This window comes from Pyrus communis, chromosome 16, assembly GCF_963583255.1.
Source record: "Pyrus communis chromosome 16, drPyrComm1.1, whole genome shotgun sequence".
NCBI lineage: Eukaryota > Viridiplantae > Streptophyta > Magnoliopsida > Rosales > Rosaceae > Pyrus > Pyrus communis.
Window position 1 is genome coordinate 12079643 of NC_084818.1, and position 22182 is coordinate 12101824.

At 39.1% G+C, this 22182-nt stretch overlaps 1 protein-coding gene and 1 pseudogene across 1 annotated transcript; one reads left to right on the top strand and one right to left on the bottom strand.

The window, feature by feature from the left end:
• Positions 1-12462: 12462 nt before the first annotated feature.
• LOC137719955 (serine/threonine-protein kinase BSK7-like) lies at positions 12463-15844 on the bottom strand (annotated as a pseudogene).
• A 4543-nt stretch (positions 15845-20387) lies between these two features.
• On the top strand, positions 20388-22018 carry LOC137719813 (receptor-like protein EIX2). Its single transcript, XM_068458827.1, has one exon. It carries the CDS (start codon positions 20522-20524, stop codon positions 22016-22018), a length of 1497 nt encoding a protein of 498 aa, XP_068314928.1. The 5' UTR covers positions 20388-20521.
• The last annotated feature ends 164 nt before the right edge of the window (positions 22019-22182 follow it).

Consider the following 22182-nt stretch of genomic DNA (forward strand, 5'->3'; position numbering starts at 1 on the left):
CCGATCAACGATCACCCAAATGCCATCAAAGCCATTATGTGTACGCGAGAGCTTGTACACAAAATCCATAGTAATATTTTCCCATTTCCACTCTGGAACGGGAAGCGGCTGTAACAATCCACACGGCTTCTTTCTTTCTGCTTTAACCTGCTGACAAACAGCACAACTGCTCACATACTCAGCTATCTCCCTTTTTATACCCGGCCAATAGTAAAATGGTCGAATAGTATGATACATTTTAGTTGCCCCTGGGTGCATAGCATAAGCTGAGATATGTGCTTCATCGAGAATTTCCTTCTTCAACTCCGCATTACTAGGCACGAACATTCTACCCTCTAACATCAACATGCCATCAGAATCACGAACTCTGAGATCTCGCCTCCTTCCTTGATCTCGAGCTCGAATTAGTTCTTGAATCTGTTCATCAGCTACCTGAGCTTCAAGCACCCGATCCACCAAGATTGGCCTAACTTGAAAATTAGCAAGTAACGCCACTTCTCGATCTTCTGCTTCTAACCTTACTCCCGTAGCACGCAAGTCCACCAAAAGAGGAATACGACTAGCGTACAATGCATTGATACGGCCATGTGACTTCCTGCTAAGTGCATCGGCTACTACGTTCGCACGACCTGGGTGATAATCAATCGTGCAATCGTAGTCGCTGAGCAACTCCAACCACCTCCGTTGACGAAGATTAAGTTCCTTCTGGGTGAAGAGATACTGAAGACTCTTGTGATCTGTGAAGATCCTACACTTCTCTCCGTAAAGATAGTGTCTCCACAACTTCAACGCAAAGATGATAGCAGCCAACTCCAAATCATGTGTAGGGTAATTCATCTCATGGGTTTTCAACTACCGCGAAGCATAAGCAATCACCCTACCATGCTGCATCAATACACATCCCAGACCATTCAATGAAGCATCGCTATAAACTTCGAAATCACCACTATCGTCCGGGAGTGCCAAAACAGGTGCATTAGTAAGACAATGCTTCAACTGCTGGAAACTCTGCTCACACTTATCATTCCACTCGAACTTAACATCTTTCCTTGTTAACCTCGTCAGTGGCAAGGCAATCACCGAAAAATCCTTAACGAATCTCCGATAATATCCCGCCAAACCAATGAAACTTCTCACCTCAGTGACGGTTCGTGGTTGCTCCCAACTCTCCACAGCTGCAACCTTTTGAGGATCAACTAGAATGCCTTGAGCAGAAATGATGTGCCCCAAAAATGCAACTTGATCTAACCAGAACTGGCACTTGCTAAACTTAGCATACAATTGGTGTTCCCTCAACCTCTTCAACACCAAAGTAAGATGTCGAACATGCTCCGCATTGGACTTAGAATACACCAGAATATCGTCAATGAAGACAATGACAAATCTATCCAGGTAAGGCTGAAATACCCGGTTCATTAAATCCATAAAAGCTGCTGGTGCATTCGTCAACCCAAATGGCATAACCAGAAACTCGTAATGACCGTAACGAGTCCTGAACGCCGTCTTAGGAACATCATCCCTACTAATCTTCAGCTGATAGTACCCAGACCTCAAGTCTATCTTAGAAAATACACAAGCACCTCTCAGCTGATCAAACAAATCGTCAATACGAGGCAACGGATAACAGTTTTTAATCGTCACCCGATTCAATTGTCTGTAGTCGATACATAGCCTCAAAGTTCCATCTTTCTTTTTCACAAACAACACTGGAGCGCCCCAAGGTGAAGTACTAGGCTGAATAAATCCCTTATCCACTAATTCCTGTAACTGCACTTTCAGTTCCCTTAACTCAGCGGGAGCCATACGATAAGGAGTTAAAGAAATAGGATTTGTACCTGGAAGTAACTCAATAGTGAAATCCACATCTCGATCTGGGGGTAAACCAGGTAAATCTTCAGGAAAAACATCAGGGAAGTGTCTAACCACTCTCACATCCTCAATTCTGCTAGGAACGGCCTCCTCTAGCACCACATGAGCTAGATACCCCTGACAACCTTTAGACAACAACTTCTTCGCTCGCAAAGCCGAAATAACACCATTTCTTACCCCACTCTGCTCACCCACAAAAGTAACCTCAGGTAATCCAGGACGGTGAAACGTAACTACTTTCCCGTAACAATCAATGTTGGCACGATAGAAGTGCAACCAATCGTTGCCCAAAATCACATCAAAATCGACAATATCTAACGGGATAAGATCCGCGGGCATAACAACACCCTCTACTATCACTGGACATCCTGGGTACATACAATCTACAACACATCTCTCTCCTCTAGGCATAGTGAACTCTAAATCGTACCCTAGAGGTGTGGGGCGAGGTTGCGTTACTTGAGCAAATGTATGAGAAATAACGGAATGTGTAGCTCCACAATCAATTAAGACTCTAGCAAAATAACCAATAATGTTTAACGTACCCATAATCAAGTCCGGGTTGTTCTGAGCATCCTGCAGGGAAATATTGTGAATACGCCCCTGGCCCTGCTGTCGTCCACCGCGACCTCTGCTCGCTTGAACACCGCGACCTTGAGCTCCACGCCCCTGACTGGGCTGACCCATCTGTCTCGAAGACCCTGCACTACTAGTGGCAATCTCACCCTGTTGATACTGTCCTCCTTGGTACCACTGAGAACCACCCGTTGGAGCTGGAGGATACGGCATGTAGTTGCTGGAATACGGGGGATAACCACCTTGTGAATACGGGTCCTGGGCGTACTGATACGGTCCCGGAGCATAAGGAACAACATCACCCTGATAGTGATAGGCACCACCTCTACTTGCTGGACCATAATTACTCGGACCTTGGATTTGTCGAATCGGTGCAGGTGGCGGCATAAAGGTCTGCTGCGGCTTCTGCTGCTGACTCTGGGGACAATTCACCGCTCTATGTCCCACCTGTCCACACGTGAAACAACTACCGCTAATCTGCCTGCATTCGCCGAAGTGTCGATTATTACACCTACGGCAAAATGGGATTCGGTTTCGACCACCATCACCTTGTCTCTGGCCTCGAGCACCTCCATAAAACCTACCTCCACGTCCTTGTCCAGAGGCACTGAAACCACCACTAGACGAACTCGAACCGACACCACCCCTTTTAAAGTTCTGAGTTTGGCGAGGCCCAAGCGACACTTGACTTTTCCCTTTGTCATCTTTCTTTTCATCACTGTCACTCGACATATTCTCTGAGTCCTCTACCCTCAACAATATCTCATAGAACTCCTGATAGGACTCACAGTGAGTAGTAGTGGCCATAGAACGCCATCTCTTTCTAGTGCCCAAGCGAAAACGACGAAGCATCTCCGCCGGATTACCAGCGACATCAGGATAGTAACGAGACAAATCAGTGAACTTACGATAATACTCGTTAGCCGTCATCTTTCGCTGTTTCAACTCAGTGAATTCCTGTTTCTTACGGTCAATATACTCAGGTGGTACAAATCTCCTTTGAAACACATCCTTGAAAACATTCCAATCGGTCCTCTGAGCTGGAGTCAACCTACGAAGTTCTTGTTCCCACCAAGCTGCAGACTCCATCTCCAGAAACCAAGAGGTTGTCTCAACCCACCTTTCCATCGGAAGGTTCCCCTGGTTATGTAACACCCGGAAAGTCTTCTCTAGGTGTTCCAACCAACGTTCTGCGCCTTCGTGACCCTCGTTACCTTTAAACTTATCCAACTTCAGGTTATACATAGTCTCCAGAGGGGTCCTCTGGGGAGGGCGCATCACTGTTTGAAGGGCTGTGGCAATCACTTCCCCCAACTGAGTAAGATCAGGGAAACTAGACTCATCTGAGCGACGTGGTTCCCGACGAGGCGGCATGATTCTGACAGAAGACACCAACTATTAGAATACTCACAAAGACACAGGACTGCCAAACCTAGGCTCTGATACCAAGCTGACACACCCCGACCGAGATCAGGGCGTGCTGGCCGTCACTCGAAGGTGACGTAACCATGTGCGCGTGCGGAAGCTATTAAGAAGGTAATATAAAAGTACTAATAATTAAAAACCTAATAACAAAGAAAGTACTAGTGTTTGTGAGACATAATTCAGAGCAAGTCTACAACAGTCCAAAAGGAAAAGATACGACATATGTACACCCGAAGGTGACCCTACAATGGTGAGTGTCTGTCAGAAATGCCGGGACGCCCTCTGGGATAAACCACCGAACTTGCTAAACCACTAGAACCTGGAGGGGCGCAAAAACAAAAGCGTGAGTGGGCAAAAACAAAGTTCTTTGAAAACTCTTTAGCAAAATACATTCTAACCCCTCGCCGTAAAACCTGTATACTTCCCAGAAAATGAACATATATACGTATGTATAGATATGTCAATCATGCTCCACCATATGCCATTCATGCTCACAATATGCCATTCATGCTTGAGAATATGCCACAACAGAATATCATAATCAAATATAAATGCTCAAGCGTAATTCACATCAATAACATATAATCTGGCAGCCGGGAGTCACCTAACGTGACCTGTACGGCTGCATCTAGAACTCCACTCTCAACTCAATAACTGAATCTGCACACGAGTCGGAACCACCTAACGTGGTCTGTACGACAAGCTGGGTGTATTATATATATGTATGCTCTAGTGCTACGATCACGTGAAGCTGTGCGATAATCGCGGGTCACCTACAAGTCGGAACCACCTAATGTGGTCTGTACGACAGGCTTGCACCTATCTTGGATCCAAGGCGAGCATGCGGTGCTGGTGAACATACACGTGAAGGCTGTGCCCTGGCCCTGGGCGGGAGCACTAACACCGGGGGTGCAGATTATGAGCTCTCTAAACCTCTCAAACTACCATTGCATAATAAACAGGAATGCATAACCACATGAATACCGCTTACCTGGCACTTACCTGTGCGTCCACAGCACCAAATACACATATATATATATATATGTATGCCACTACTAATATATGCGATGATGCGTAAACAATATTCAAATGATGCATGGCATAATACATATAACCTTTTCTATTTAATTTCTGGGAATTAATATGTATATAGGTATATACGGAAAACAAAAGCCCACTCACTGATAATTAGAAGGGTCGTAGCCCCCCTGCCTCGAGTGTGTACGCTCGTCCTCGGAATAGGAATCACCTATACGCGACAAAGTTACGAAAACATTAATTTAAAAGCACCTAAGCAACTTCTCGTAATAACTTCTCATACAATGCTCAAATTGGACAATTGAATATACCAACGTGACCTACACAACCTCAGGATCACGCCCATATTTTTAGAAAAAATTTTGGACCACGCACGCGCCCCCACGCGCCGGCCAAGGCACGGACCTACGCGCCCCCCACGCGCGGCCACGTGCCAGGCACACTGACGGTGTCAACAGACGCCGTCAGGAATATTCCGTTAACTGACGGAATATTCGGTCAAATCTAACCGGATTCCGTCACTGCCGTTAGGAATATTCCGTTAGACTTAACGGAATATTCCCCTTTCTTCTCCGGCGCCGGCGACGGCGCCGAAAAACTGGGTAATTTTCAAACTAAGTTTTCTCCTTCGTTTTTCAACCATTTTTCACGTTCTTTATACCAAAATGAAGCTTAGGACTAGTAGAATCACGTTAGACTAGTTTTAAGGCCTAAAAATTGCTAGATCATACCTGTCCACGACTTCAAAGTTCGGCCAACTTCGAACCTAGCCTTCCCAACGTCCAAATTCACCCAACGAACTACTCCGAGGCTCCTTGGGACCTCACAAACACATCTACAAGCTTAGAAATTCCAAAAACACACTAGTTTAGGTTTGCATGAACAGTGCAATAATTCGGCCATTGTTGAAACGACGTGAAAACGTTCGAATTCTTACCTGGAATTGGTATGGTTGTGCTCCTCACAACCTCACGAGTTCAATGGTGTAATTGGTTCCTTGTTTGGTGAAGATTCGATTAGGTTTGTGTGTGGTCCGTATGTTGAGAAGAGAAGAAGAAGAGAGGACTCGGGGAGGAAGAGAGAGAGAGAGAAAGAGAAAGACAGAGTGAGGGAATGAGGGAGGGAATCCCGGGAGAAAAGTGAAGATATGAGTGTGTGAGTGTGTGTGTGGTCCTACAACACCACACTACACAAAACTACACGTACGTTTAACGAACTAGGGGGTAAATTTGTAATTTCAATGTACGTTTCGATATTTCCGGGACGGGATGTTACAGGTGTAACACAAATAAATAAATTAAAATATTGATGGATGTGGAATGCATATAAATTACATAAGAAATTAAATAAATTAAAATATTGATGTGGGTGTAATACAAATAAATAAATTAAAATATTGATGGGCGTGGAATGCATATTACATAGAAATTACATAAGAAATTAAATAAATTAAAATATTGATGTGGGTGGAATGCATATAAATAAATAAAAATATTGTTACCTCATCCGCTAAACTTGTCCCACTACGCAGATTACCAGAAGCATGAGAGAGGGCGTTTTTCCAGCAAGTAAAGGATGCGTTGAATTTTTTCCAATGACCTTGAAGACCTTGACTAGATCTGGCATCTTTTCCATGTACATCGCAAAACGATTTCGTAATTTTACTCCACATTTCTCGCTTATCCATCTCATTACCCGTAATCGGGTCATGAGTAGTGCGAACCCAACATTCACACAACGTAACATCTTCACTGAGCTTCCACGAAGTCATTTTTTTCTCTCAAAGTGTACAAAATATTCAAATGTAGAAAGTGTAGAAAATATTGAAATGTGGTGTAAGGTGGAAGATGAGGGCTAGGTATTTATAGAAAAAAAATTAATTTTTTAAAATTTTTCTGTATTTTTTAAAAAAAATTCACAATTTTTAATTATTTTTTAATAAATTTTAATGTTGTAATTAATCTGGACCGTTGGATTTGAAAAATAATCAAATCCAACAGCCAATCAGCTGCCACGTGGCCAACGGTCAAAATTCTGACCGTTGGGCCTTTTTTTTTTTTTTTTTTTTTAATTTTTGGTGAAAAAAACGTGGACCATTGATCTGTGATCGGACGGTCCATTTTAAAAGTCAAATTTAAATTTTTTTTACCGTTGGAAATCCAACGACTCTGAGGAGGGCCACGTGGCCCTCACCCATTCGAACCCACTTGCGCTGAAACGCGGGGCCCACGCGCTGCAGCGCTGTCGGCTACTCGCGCCCAGTCGCAAGTGTTGTGCACGCGCCAGGGAAATGGACCAGCTTCTGGGTCTGTCCGAAATGGGTTGGCCTGCTGCCTGGCATGGGCTGGGTGCCAGGCTGTTTCACGGGCTGGAGGGTTTGGACAAGGTGCTGGGCTGCTATTTGGACAGGGTGCTGGGCAAAATGACTTGGGGTGGATCTGCTCTAAGGGTGTTGTCCATGTCTGGATTCTGTTTTGAAGATTATCATTGACTGTGGTAGTGAATCGAGAGATTTGTTTGTTGTGTTCTTAGAAAGTCCAAAAAGCATATTTTAAGGTTTATAGAATAGAAAATCTTCGAGTGCATATTAGAAAAATTAATGAAAGCACCACTTGATTATGGCACAAGAATATTTTAATCAACAACTAGTTATTTGTATGAATTAAGCGTATTTGTGTCTATTTAAATGATATTTTGGATATATTTGAAAGTTTTTATAAAAACTGACATTTTTGAAATTAGAGACTAATATTTGATAAATACTCGTAAATTACACAAAACTACCTTAATTATGGATCGAACCATAATTTCATACCTTATGCTTTAAACATTGCAATATCGTACCTCTACTTTTGAATTCATTGCAATATCAGACCTTCATTAAATTTTCTGTCAATTTCGCTGTTAAATAATGACATAGCTGACGTTGGGTCAACTCCTCACCAATTGATTTTAAAATTAATTAATTATTAATTTTTCCTCCCTCTGCTCGTGTCTCTCTCCGTTTTCTATTCTTCGTCTACTCTGCCGTCAGGTCCGACAAGGCCGACATGGACGTCGAGACCTTCTACAACAGCATCATCGCTACCATCTTCGTCGAGGAAGACGAGATTGTAGTAGGCACCGGCCCATGTGGCCGAATTGCGCCTGCTGACGTGGAGGTAGCCGTCAGAATTGTCAAGCATACGAGACCCGACGATGCCGATCCCACTCCGGTGATCGCTGCTCCACCAAATTTTTCTGCTGCAGCCCCGCCTCTGATTCCTCGCTCAACCATGGTGCCATTTACCACGATGCAGGCTGCTGCTTTGAAGAACATGGTGGAAAGTCTTTCGGTGCTGACTTTCCGGGTCGAGTATCCTATTAACAGTGACGTCATCGACGCCATCTATGATATGGTAAATTGTGGATAGTGTATAGACCAATTGAATTGTTAGTTTGCAATGTCATTTGGTTTGATTACTGTTTGAAATTCTGGGATGGGGGAATGTGGAGAGAGAGACAGAGCGTGGTGGGAGAAAAGAGAAAGACAATGGGCGAGGGATTTAGGTTTTTGTACAGACAAAAAAAATGGCTTCCGTCGTTGACGGGGTTGAGAGCAGAGAGAGAGAGAGGAAAGGGGACTAGAGGTTGAATTATGGTGGGGTTTCGGTGACGAGTGATGAGATTCGAGGCAATATGGATGGAAGACGTGGTCGGATTTGGGAAGCCGACGGCGGAGTAGACGAGGGAGAGAGATGCGAGGGGAGAGAGAGGGTTTATTAATAAATTTTAATTATTAAATAAAAAATAAAAAATATATTAATTTTTTAATTAATTTTTAAATTCTGTGAGAGGGGTAGTGGACACCGTGCCTGCCACGTATCACTTAATAGCGAAATTGACAGAATATTTACTGGAGGTTTGACATTGCAATGAATTTATAAGTTAAGGTATGACGTTGACATTGCAATGTTTAAAACATGAGGTATGGGATTGTGGTTCGACCCATAATTGAGGTAGTTTTGTATAATTTATCCTACATTTAATAATTTCAAGATAAATCACTAAGTCAATACATTTCTATTTGCAGCGTGAAATTTTTATTTTGTTCATCACTTATTGCCTTATCTTGTAATTTATTTGTATATGTACATTTTTTATTTATTTTATAGAGCCACTAAAATGAAATACCAAATGAACTGGAAAAATATAATTCATATTAACCGAAACAAAAACAGTAAAAACACGTCAAATACAAGTATGCAAATAATGTGTATCACATTTTCATTTGATTTATCATATAACCAAACACATGACTTTGACAAACCCATCACAAGTTAGCTTTCCGAACCAACATCTATTCACAGCCAACAAGTTACACTTGGAGCTTTGCTTTTGCTCCCAAATCAAAATCCTGAATCAATAGGGTTGATTTAGTTGAATTAAGATGGAGAGTGACGGAATCAGTTGCTTGAAGAAACTCTTTCGTGCTTTAATTGTGGTGCTAACCTTACTACAATGTGTCAACCCTCCACTTTTCCTTGGATTCAAAAATATTTCTTCAGAGGAGTGATGAGGTGCATTGAGAGGGAAAGAGAAGCACCCCTTGCCTTCAAACAGGGCCTCGTGGATCACTACAATCTCCTCTCTTTGTGGGGAAGAGAAGAACACAAGCAAGATTGTTGCAATTGGGTAGGCGTCCACTGCAGCAACCGAACCAACCACGTTACTCAACTTAATCTTGGATGGTATTATTTGTGTGAAGCTTACGCACTTCAACAGAAAAGACACCCACAGTATATCGAATATTATTTGCAAGGTAAGATGATGAGTCCTAAACCGATTGAGTTGCAGCATTTGAAATATCTGGACCTTTCTTGCATTAACTTCAATGGAAGCCAAATTCCAGATTTCATTGGTTCTCTTTCCAATCCAAGACACCTCGATCTCTCTTATACTTCTTTTGGTGGTCAAATTCCAACTCGGGTTGGAAACCTTACCCACTTGCAATATCTTGATCTCAGTAGGAATGACTTTAACAGTGTCGAAAATCTGAATTCATGGCTCCCTCATCTTTCTTCTTTAACATATTTGGACCTAAGTTGAAGCAATCTCAGTAATGTTCCTGACTGGCTGGAAATAGTTAGTAAGCTCCCTAAAATTACATACTTGACATTGGCTAGATGCGGTCTTCCTTCTCTTGGAATTGATTCTACTACTCTATTTAACATAAATTCTTCTAAATCTCTTGCTCACGTTGAGCTCAGTTCCAACCAACTCACATCTTCATCTTCTTCCGTATTTGAATGGTTATCCAAATACAATGACAGCCTTGTTCATCTTGACCTCTTTCACAACTATTTAACTGGTTCAATTCTCAGGGTTGTTGAAAACATGACCTCTCTTGTCCATCTAGATCTCTCTTGGAACAATTTTGAGGCGGTGAATCCGCATTCTTTTTCCAACTTATGCAGTTTGCAATCACCAGACCTTAGGGGTACTAGTTTGAGTGGACAGTTTTCCGAGTTTGTTCAAAAGTTGTCTACATGTGTTCAAAATTCATTACAGACTGTGGACCACTCTAACAATCATCTTTCTGGATCAAATCCTATTCTCACTAACTTTTCATCATTGAAAAGTTTACGTCTCTATAAGAATCAATTAAGTGGAACAATACCTGAAAGTATTGGTCAAATGTCTAATTTGGAGAATATATACTTGGGTATGAATGCTCTACAAGTAGGGATGGGCAAATTACCCATGGGTATGGGTAACCGCGGTTACCCGTCCATTTAAAGTTCAGGGTTATGGTTATGGGTAATTGTTTAGACAAAAAAACGGTTATGGTATAACCGTTTACCCGTGAAATTTAAATGGGCGATTATAGGTATTACGTGCAGTTATAACGGGTATCTATTTAACCGTTTATGGGTATTACCCGCAATTATAACGGTTAAAACTCCCTTATTCGAATATACCTAGAAGGGGTAATGACGGAAATCCATTTCTCTCGACTCTACAGATTAAGGTCTTTGGGTTTGTCCTTTAACTCCCTAGTTTTAAACTTCCATTTTAATTGGATTCCTCCTTTTCAATTGGATTTCATACGTTTGTTGTCCGAGCCCAAATTGGCTTCGAACCCAGAATGAGTATTCGTACCTCTGTATTTCTGATGCTAGAATTGTGGATATCCTTCCAAGCTGGTTTTGGAGTATGACTCGTTACGTGAAACTTATCAGTCTTTCAGATAACCAAATTGGAGAAATGTTTGCAAATTTGACAATGGATTTTGCATATCACCCTCACATAGATTTGAGTTCGAACCAAATTGAAGGTCCAATTCACGAAACTTTATAGCATGCATCATATTTGGATCTATCTAATAATAAAATTTCAGGGTTGATTTCTATCTTGTGTGAGGCATATAGCAAGTTAAAGTATCTTAATCTCTCAAGCAACAATCTCTATGGGCAACTTCCCAAACAATCTAGTTATGCTTGATTTGAGTTACAATTCTTTTTCCGGGAAAATTCCATCCACAATAGGCTCACTTTATCACATGCAAACATTGAAATTAAGAAGCAACAGATTTGCTGGAAAGTTGCCTTCATCCTTCAACAATTGCACCAGTTTACAAGTTATTGATGTTGGATACAATCAATTATCAGGATGCATACCAAAATGGTTAGGGGTTAGCCTTCAGAATTTGGTTATCCTAATGCTTTCCTCTAATAATGGTTAGGGATGATGCAACATTAATATCGAAGGGAAGAGAATTGATTTCTCGAGCAATAGATTAACAGGGGACATTCCAAGTGATATCATAGATCTTGTTGGGTTAATTTCTCTAAACCTGTCGAGAAACGGATTGACAGGTGAGTTACCTGCAAAGATTGGAAAGTTTCAAGCATTGGATGTCCTTGATTGTCAAGAAACCAGATAGATGCCAGAATTCCAACAAGCCTTGCTTGGATACATCGTCTTAGTGTCTTGGACTTGTAATACAACTTCATTGGCAAAATTCCTACAGGCACTCAGCTCCAAAGTTCTGATCCCTCTGATTTTGCTGGAAATCCACAACTGTGAGGACCTTCACTTCAAAAGATGTGTGGTGATCAACAGGTAACTGTGATCTCAAGTAATGAAGAAGAAAAGGAAAGAGCCTATAACATGGGGATTTTATGTCAGCATGGGGCTTGGTTTTATTGTTGGATTTTGGAGAGTTTGTGGCGGTCTGATTTTCATTAGGCCAAGGAGATACTCGAACTTCAGGTTCTTGAATGTCTTGAATGATTGGCTTTATGTGAGGGTGATTTCGATCAAGCGGCTCTTCAATTAAGCAATGGTACATAAATGTGACTATTTTTCTTTCTTAAATTAACCGATATGCATGCATCTATTCGTAAAGACTTTTTGATAATTTCATTGTCTTCTTCAAAACCTAATTATGCATGCTTGTTTATTTTTATCTTCAACGTCTTCTGAGATAACATAAAAGGGTTCACTTCACGGGCCTTATCTATTTTAAGTTTTCAAGTATTGAGTTGTCATAATAAAGAACTTTCTACTAAATCTCCTTGGCAGATGAACTGTTAGTGTTACTTGTTTGTAAGAAGTTTATGTTTATGTTTACTTTATCAAGACCTTTCTGCAGTATATGTTTTGAATCCTGATATTTACTAAAGAAATTCAGTTAATTCCGGACTGCATATGATTGTTTTGTTTGTCATAAATTTTAGTTCAATGGTTTGGTTGCAGTCTTGTGCATGTCTATCAATGATCATACGACGTTTAACAAACTAATTTTCATTAATTTTCATCAGAAATAATACACCAGGAATCCTATATGCTTTCTGTACACAAATTACAAGCTTCTAAATGACATCCCCCCTATCAGTGTTTTTTTACAACTTTCTATTTTTTCTATTTTGTCAAAGTAATTCATATACTCGAATCATTTGACGCATGGGAAAGCAAATCAAATAAACAATTCAAATACAATATATACTGCTGGAAAATGACGAAATCTAATACTGTGGAAATGATGAAGCTTTGGCTCTAGTGGTTTTAAACCTTATGATTGATCGGCGGCTATATAAGCTGAGAACCAACCCGAGAGAAGTGGCAAGCTATGCGCCTGGTCGACCAGCCTAGATTTTCACTTCTGTCCAGCTGCTTTGCTCCTTTTGGATTCAAGCATACTACCCTCCTTAAGTGCTGCTTCAGCTTCACTGTCCATTCCAAGGGCCGAAAGGGCAACAGCCTGAAGATAACATGCAATGTGCCAAACTAGGGAAACTATTTGTGCTTGCATTGCAAAGTTTATAGCTTCCTGAGGCTTGTCACTCATGAGATAAGACAAACTACGCCGGGCAAAAATTGTTGGAGAAACCATCCTTCCAACACCAATTAACTGCAAGTGAAATAGAACTGTCAGCAACGATAACAAATGCAGAGAAAGCAGCATGTTCGTTTTATTGGTCAAGCAAGTAGAGTGACTAGGTTCAGATACTCTAAGATACCTTAAACTACCAATTTTGTTTCTTCAATTCTTCCTATTATGAACTAGAAGATAAAATGTACAGATCGTATTCTGACTGGAAATTTAACGCCAAACAAAATTTCGTACGAAGCTGCGTTTAGTAATTTATTTGAACAGGTCAGAGAAAGAACATCCTATTGAAGGCCAAATTTCAATATTGGTATGAACATGAAAGCAACTCTTATCAAATCTCTACTTAGAATTTCCCATTAGTGTCATAATAAGAACCTAACCTATGAATAACACTCAATTGTGGTTTGAAGTCCTTGTGCTTAAAAGCAGAATCCCCCCTTTTCTTTGAATCTAATGATTCCTGCATTTGGTCAGTCCACATTTGGAACGAGAGCAGCAGTGGAACAAAATCATTGAGAAGGCTAAATATATAATTATATATACAACAAAACTTATTAGATATTTCCTCATTAATTAAACAAAAATAGAACCTCATTGTCATTCCATCGTCTTTATAGCCAATATTCTCTAGGATCACATGTATAGCGGTCAAATCCCTTCTTAAGCAGGCTCACCAAGTAGTGAAAGAGAAGACCAGGAGGTACCGTGTGGGATACCCATCAAAACAAAAGAAGGAACCTGCAGAGGTAAGCAAAAAGAAATAAAGGAAGTCCAGGAGACAGTTACCAGCATCATGTTAAGCATCTATATATGATTAAACTACTATGATGGTGTAGATCTTAGTGCTTCTAATTGGCACCCAACAGGTACGGTATCACTGAAAACCCTTGTAGTTAACTACCCTCAATTTTGGGGCATGAGAGATTGATATTTTATAAAGTATCATTCACCATGAAAGGCACTAGACAAAAGTGTAGCTCTCTCAAGTCCTCACTAATAACAAATTAGAGTCACATCCCTTTCCCAAGTTTTCAAATATTTCTGCTTGGTACAAGGTTCAGTATTAATACAAATAACGAATCGGTCAATAGTTAGAAAGCTGTCCTTCCAAGCAAATATTTCTGCTTGGTCACATCCCTTTCCCAAGTTTTCAAATATTTCTGCTCGGTCGCTCTCAGGGTTTAGATTGCAAACATCGTGAAGCCAAGTGTTCCAACTCAGTACCATCATCATTAGAAAGCTGTCCTTCCAAGCAAGAATCTGTCAGCATCTGAAGATTTCTGTCTCAAATCAGGTCTAGGGCCTGATAAATAATGGTCAACCACCAGATGAATAAATTTACTTGTGTTTACATATCCTAAGAAGGATAAATTCTCACGCAGAGTTCATAACAAGTACTGCTTGAACTTCACTGTCCATTCCAAAGGCCGAAAGGGCAACACCCCGAAGATAAGATACAATGTGCCAAACAGGGGAAACTTCTTGTGCTTGCATTGCATCGTTGAGAGCTTCGTGAGGCTTGTCACTCATGAGATAAGACAAACAACGCCGGGCAAAAATTGTTGGAGAAACCATTGTTTCAACATCAATGAACTGCAAGCGAAATAAAAATGCAAGCGATGATAACAAATGCAGATAAAACAGCAATCATGGATTTACTAAGTTTTTTTTCGGGTTTGTTCTTTTTATTGGTCATGCAAGTAGAGTTACTAGGTTCAGGTACTCTAAGGTACATTAAATTACCAATTTTCGCTAAACATGTCGTTCCTAACTGATTAAAAATGCTCCTCTACATTCAGAGAAGAAAAAAACAAAGTGCTCAAACAATCTACACAGTATAGCAGTCCAAGAGCATTCCTTAATCACATTTTCTCCAGCTTTTTACAATCGTAACTTTGGCTTCGTCGTAAACAATCAAATCTAAATGACAGAAAGATCGCTTTGGGCATCTTGAGCAATCAAATACCAAAACATTTGTAATTACAGAGTGGTAACTACACAGGCAGACAAAACTTCCCAGAATCTCACTCACATTATCATTTTGCTAAAAAAGACGTGAACAAAGTCGACGAAAAGCGAAAACAAAATATACCAAACTAGTCCAGTTACACAACCCACATTCATTCTACAACTAACAATTGTAAATCGAACCCGAAATGGAAAGACCCCAAAATTTGTGAGCTCAAATTGCAGACCTGAGAAATTAAATTGTGAACCAAGAGATTAAGTTTTCATTTTCTCGCTACCCTTTTGGTAACAAGATCAAAGTTTGATTTCAGAAGATGAAATTGCGGGAAGAAAAAGGAACTTACAGGGTCGAGAGCGTTGGGCTTGGAGCGGTAATCAGCAGTCAAGAGGAAATAGGGAGCAATGACAGTGGCCACCATGGTTGTCCTCCTCACCAGCCCTTCGGTTTTTGAGTGAATCGTGATGCTTTTGCTTTCGCTTGGATTCTGTGGAAAGAAAAAGGGTTTAAAGATGGAGACTTTTGAGAGTTGGTTTTGGAGAAAGTGATTAAGTGAGGGTTTTCCATTGTTGGGAGGGGAAGAAAGCACAATATGCAATTGGAAGTTCAGTTTGACTTGGAAGCAAAATGGGTTTATTCCTTTATTTTATAATAAAAGGGAAACTTGATATAAGTCCAATTTTTTGAGCCAATAGTAGGAATAGTTCAATTTATTAAAATAAGTCCAATTTGTTATATTTAATTATTTAATTATCAATATTTATCTGTTCAATGATAAGATTTATTATAAAAATCAAATTTCTTTCCAATTATCTCTTTGCTTATTTCTTTTTATTTATCTTTTTGTTATTTCTCGTTCTTCCTCCTACTTTAAACCCCATTTATAGATTTTATTTTTAATTTTTATAATCGACCTATATCACAGGTTAATTATATTTATCTACCTATATGACAGATTCTTTTTTTATAATCAACGTGTCACAGATTAATGTGTCTTACTTGTAGGTATGTTATGTTTTTTCTACCCTTTAATTAGGTTTCATATCTCACGTATAGGTATATTATATACATTCATATATTTGTTACTTGAGTTAGGGTAGAATGTTTTGCAGATAAATTTATTTTAGTATATTAGTTTTTTTGTTATAAGATATTAAATATATTCTTTTGGAGTTGGAAAATGCATAATATTAGAAGATTTTAATTGATTTTTAATATTTTTAGAAAATATAAAATGAGTATAAAAGAAATAAAAACATATAATTAGATAACTGGACTCACTCCTAAAAACATTCTACGTTTTTGGACCTGGATCTAAAAGCCCCTTTTATAAATTACTAGATTAAAATATAAAAGTTTAAAAAAAATATACAATATATGAAAAGGAGAAAAGTGGGAGAGAGACGATTTTTTGGATTTTTTTTTTTTTTTTGTTTTGGTTGAAAATGAGGCTAAAAGTAAGAGGCCAAACAAATCCATTCCATAATAAATCTAAATCGCAATATCCTAAGTTGATCTTCACGGATAAATCTAATTGAACAAGAAAGAGGAGTATCAAAATAAAAATTACCTAAATCTAAATTAAGACTATAGGCCACTAAATTGTCCCCTACAAAATTCTTTTCTCTGTAGACATGCCGAAGTTTGCATTTGACACACCTTGACCCAGAATGTCCACTTGGACTCCGAATCGAGATGTGTTGATCGATACCAGGAAGGTGACCAAGCCATAAAGTGTAGTGATGTGGAAAAATATGAATAAATTTAAACCTAAAAGTGCATAAATATAAGAGTGCGCCTATGCCTTCGAACCGTTGTGTACTTCGAGAATACGGTAAAATAATAGTTCGTATGAGTCACAAAATACGGCCCACAAAAGTCAACAATCTCGTTTCTAGGGGTACTTTCGTCAATTCACTCTTTTAAAATTAATAAAATCGTAAAATTAGGGACGGGTTGTCATAGCATTGCCAAGATCTTGAAAGCAAATCTCGATAGGCCAAAACAAGGGTACCTAAAGGATGATTATTGCCAAAAAGTTGCAACGCCAAATGAACTATGACTGCAAAGTCTAATTCCACCAATAATTTATAATTAAAATGCAATGATGATGGCGTTTGAAAAAAAATTTGGTTTGTGTGAAATTACATTATGTTCATGATTTTATTTTGATAATTTACTACCTTGAAGTTTCGTCGTTTTCAACATTTGGTACATGAAATTTTTTTCCCAGAGTCATACCTCAAGTCTTAATTTTGGGACAGTCTCATACATTTGTTAAGTTTTCCGTCAAAACCTTTGGTAACTGATGACGTGGCACTCAATTGGACAATGACTGAGTGCCACATATCAATATGTGCCACGTGGCCATTAAAAAAATTAAAATTAAAAACTAGGGTAAGTTTTCAATTTATTACTTTGAAGTTTCTTGGTTTTTCAATATTTCATACATTAAGTTTTGTTTTCATCCTAGTCTGGCACATAAAGTGATAATTCTTAGATAATTTCATACATCTGATAAACTTTCTAATAAAATCGCTGTTAACCTATGAAATGACATCCATGTAAACAATGACTATGCACCATGTGTCAATCTATGGCCCACGTGCATATTAAAAAAATTAAAAACACCAAGTTCCTGGCGAGTTTAAAACTTAACCTAGGTAGACTCAGCCTTGCCGACTGCAACACGTTAGCACAAAGATCGAAGCGGGCTGTCGAATTTGAAACAATAGCACTAGGAGAGCCACCTTCAATTTGGAGGTAACTCGCTAGGAACTCCATAATTTCAACCCTTCATTTTATTTTAAATTAAAAAAAATTTAATATCCATGTGGGGCTTAAATTAACACGTGGCGCCCAATCATCGTCCATGTGGGCGCCACGTCACATGTTAACTACTGTTTTAACATAAAGCTTAATGAATGTATGAAACTGTCCAAGAATCATCATTTTAGGTACCAGATTGAAAGAAATAAACTTATATATGAAATATTAAAAATCAAAAACTTCAAGGTAGTAAATTGAAATTTATCCTAGTTTTTATTTATTTTTAATTTTCTTAATTTTCAATTTTTTTATGTCCACATGGCACCTAGTTATTGTTCACGTGGGCACCATATCATCAGTTAACAGAGGTTCTGAAGGAAAACTTAACGGATGTATGAGACTGTATGAAAATTAAGACTTGAGGTGTGATTCTGGGATGAAAGAAACTTCATGCACCAAATGTTAAAAACTACGAATTTCAAGATAGTAAACTGAGATTAACCCAAGATATTATATATAGCGAAAATGCCATACTTATGAGATGAGGCCTTGATAAAAATCATCTTGGGGAATTTTAATCCACACAAGGGGAAAAAAGAGTGTTGCCACATCAAAATATTACATAGTTTTATTATGAATATAAATAATTATATCAAGTGGCTTTTCAAATCATTTTCGATTTAGTGCAAAAAGATATTAGTCAAGGATTTAAAGAAAATCCCCCTTTTTGAGTTGCTTCACTTTGATCCTTAATGTATTTTCATCTCAAGTTTGTCAAAAAAAAAAATTTTTGAGAACTGTTATTAGCACTCTAAAAATTCTATTTTACATTTCTCACAAGTAGGGGTACAACACGGGTTGGGTCAACCTGAATCTACTCATGCCCAACCCGATTTCAAACCTAATAAAGAGGGTTAGAGTGAAGTACAAACCTGCCGAAACCCAACCCGACCTCAACCTGATTATTTATTGGGTTGTAGGGGCAGGTTCGATTCCTTTTTGTTTGGTTTTTTGCCGAAACCCAACCCGATCTCCACCCGATTATTTATTGGGTTGTAGAGGTGGGTTCGGTTCATTTCTGTTTGGTTTTTTGCCGAAACCGAAAATCGAACCGAAGTTACCATTCGGTTTGGTTTGGTTTGATTTTTCTTGTGGGGTTGGGTTTTTTTTAATGTATATTTTCAATAAAGATAACATCGTTGCATGACCACTTAGTATTATGGCCTAGCGATATTTATTTTCACTTGTAAGTGAGAGGTTTTATGTTTGATTATCGTCAAAAGTGAATTTGAACCACATTATTGTTAGTCCATTTTGAGGCTTAGCCCACTCCCTCACCCCTTAGTGTAAATAATATCATTTGTTCAAATAAAACAGAAAAAACACGGTTGCATGGTACACTATATCACTAATGTATGCATTGTTGAAACTTCAAAAGGAGGCCGAATGCTTATTTATTCCATTACCAAAAATAAGGTAAGATGCATATATTCCAGTACTAAAAATGACAAAACAATTAAAAAAAAAATGATGCTAATAATTGTATCAAGCTAAAGCTTACTTTACATGGATAACCAAACAAAACAACTGGGCAAAAGCATTATTCAAACCTTTCCAATTCAGGTTGGAAACCTTACCAACTTGAAGCACCTTGATCTCGGCGGCAATGACTTCGGTAATTTAGAAAATCTCAATTGGCTCCCTTGTCTTTCTTCGTTGACATATTTGGACTTGAGTTTAGCCAGTCTCAGTAATGTTTTTTATTGGCCGGAAGCAGTTAATAAACTCCCCAAACTAACAAACTTGACATTAGATGGGTGTAATCTTCCTTCTCCTCCAGTTCGTTCCACTCTTTCAAGCATCAATTCTTCTAATCTCTTTGTAGCATTTATCTTTCCTTGAACAGTCTCTTAACTTCAATCTTTCTGTGGATGTCCAACTTCAATACCAGCCTTGTTGATCTTGATCTCTATTCCAACCATTTGACCGGTTCAATTCCTGATGTCCTCGGGAACATGAGCTCTCTTGCATATGTTGATCTCTCTGAAAACCAACTTGAAGGAGCAGAACCCCATTCTCTCTCTTGGTTATGTAGTTTGCAATCCTTGCTTCTTAACGGCAACAATTTGAGTGGACAGTTTTCCAAACTTGTTCAAATATTGTCTACATGTGCTCAAAACTCCTTGGAGAATTTGTGGCTCGATAAAAATCAACTTGCAGGGTCATTACCTGATCTCACCAAGTTTTTATCGTTGAAGGAATTACATATTTCTTACAATCAATAAAGTGGAAGAATAACTGAAAGTATCTGGCAAATGTCAAAGCTCCAGGCTATTAGCCTTGGTATGAATGCTTTGGAAGGGGTGATTTCAGATTCCCATTTCTCTAAACTCTCCAAATTAAGGGTATTAGATTTATCCTCTAACTCACTAGTTTAAAACTTCCATTCTAATTGGACTCCTCTTTTCCAACTGGAATATATAAGTTTGGGATCTTGCAAGATGGGTCCGTATTTTCCGAAATGGCTTCAATCTCAGAATGAGTATTCATACCTCGATATTTCTGATGCTGGAATTGTGGATATCCTTCCAAGCTGGTTTTGGGGTATGACTCGTAACGTGGAAATTATCATTCTTTCCCATAACCGAATTGGAGAAGTGTTTACAAATTTGACAGTGAATTTTGCAAATTATCCTGAAGTGCATTTGAGTTCGAACCAAATTGAAGGTCAAATTCCCGCTACTCTATCACAAGCATCATATTTGGATCTCTCTAATAATAACATTTCAGGGTCCATTTCTTTCTTGTGTGCAAATGCAGCTATGCGTTTACGTTTTCTTAATCTCTCATACAACAATATCTCTAGAGAACTTCCAGAATGCTTGACACATAGCAATCTCGTCATGCTTGATTTGAGTTCCAATGCTCTTTCGGGAAAAATTCCTACCACGATAGGCTCCTTGTTTGGGATCGAAACATTGAAATTAAGAAGCAATGAGTTTGTGGGAGAGTTGCCTTTATCCTTGAAGAATTGCAAGAGTTTAATGGTCCTTGATCTTGCAGATAACCAGTTGTCGGGTTCAATACCTAAATGGTTGGGGGCTAGCTTTCGGAACTTGGTTATCCTAATGCTTTCCTCTAATCACTTCAATGGAAGCTTGCCCTCGCAACTATGTGATCTAATATACATTCAAATTTTGGATGTCTCTGTGAACAACATATCTGGAGGAATACCGAATTGCCTAAAAAAGTTGACCACTCTGGCTCAGAAAGGAAATTCATTTCTAACCGTCCAACATGCTTACTCGAGAATTGCTGATCAACCATCATCCTGGGAGGATCTTTATGAGGACGATGAAATCTTCATATGGAAAGGAAGCATGCGGGTTTGCAGGAATACTTTGGGGCTTGTGAGAAGTATTGATTTCTCAAGCAATAGATTGACTGGGGAGATTCCGAGCGAAATCAGTCGTCTTGTTGGCTTGGTTTCTTTAAACCTTTCTAGAAACCAACTTACAGGTCAAATTACTCCAGACATTGGAAAATTGGAGTCCTTGGATTCACTCGATTTGTCGAGAAATCATATAGTCGGAAGAATTCCAACAAGCCTTGCTCGGATAAGTCGTCTTGGTGTCTTGGACTTGTCACACAACAACTTGGTTGGAAAGATTCCAACTGGCACCCAGCTCCAAAGTTTTGATCCCTCTGTTTATGCTGGAAATCCACAGCTCTGTGGACCTCCACTTCAAAATCTGTGTGATATCAAAGAAATGGGTCCAGATCAAGTTAGTAACGAAGAAGACAAGGATGATCAGCTTACACGCTACGGATTTTATATCAGCATGGGGCTCGGGTTTTTTGTTGGATTTTGGGGAGTTTGTGGAAGTCTGATATTCATAAGGGGATGGAGGTACATATACTTCAAGTTCTTGAATTCGCTGAATGATTGGCTTTATGTGCGGGTAGTGTTGATCAAGCGGAAATTAACGGATGCTTAATAGATAAGCTGTAATTTGCGGTACGTGATCTCTTTCTCTCATTGATTCATCACGATTAATTTGGTTTTCATGATCAATTGTCTTCTTCGAACTTACCAGTGCTTGTTTATTTTTATCAGTAGCTCAAGGCATCTTCTTCACTTCAGTTCAACTGCGTGGCTTCC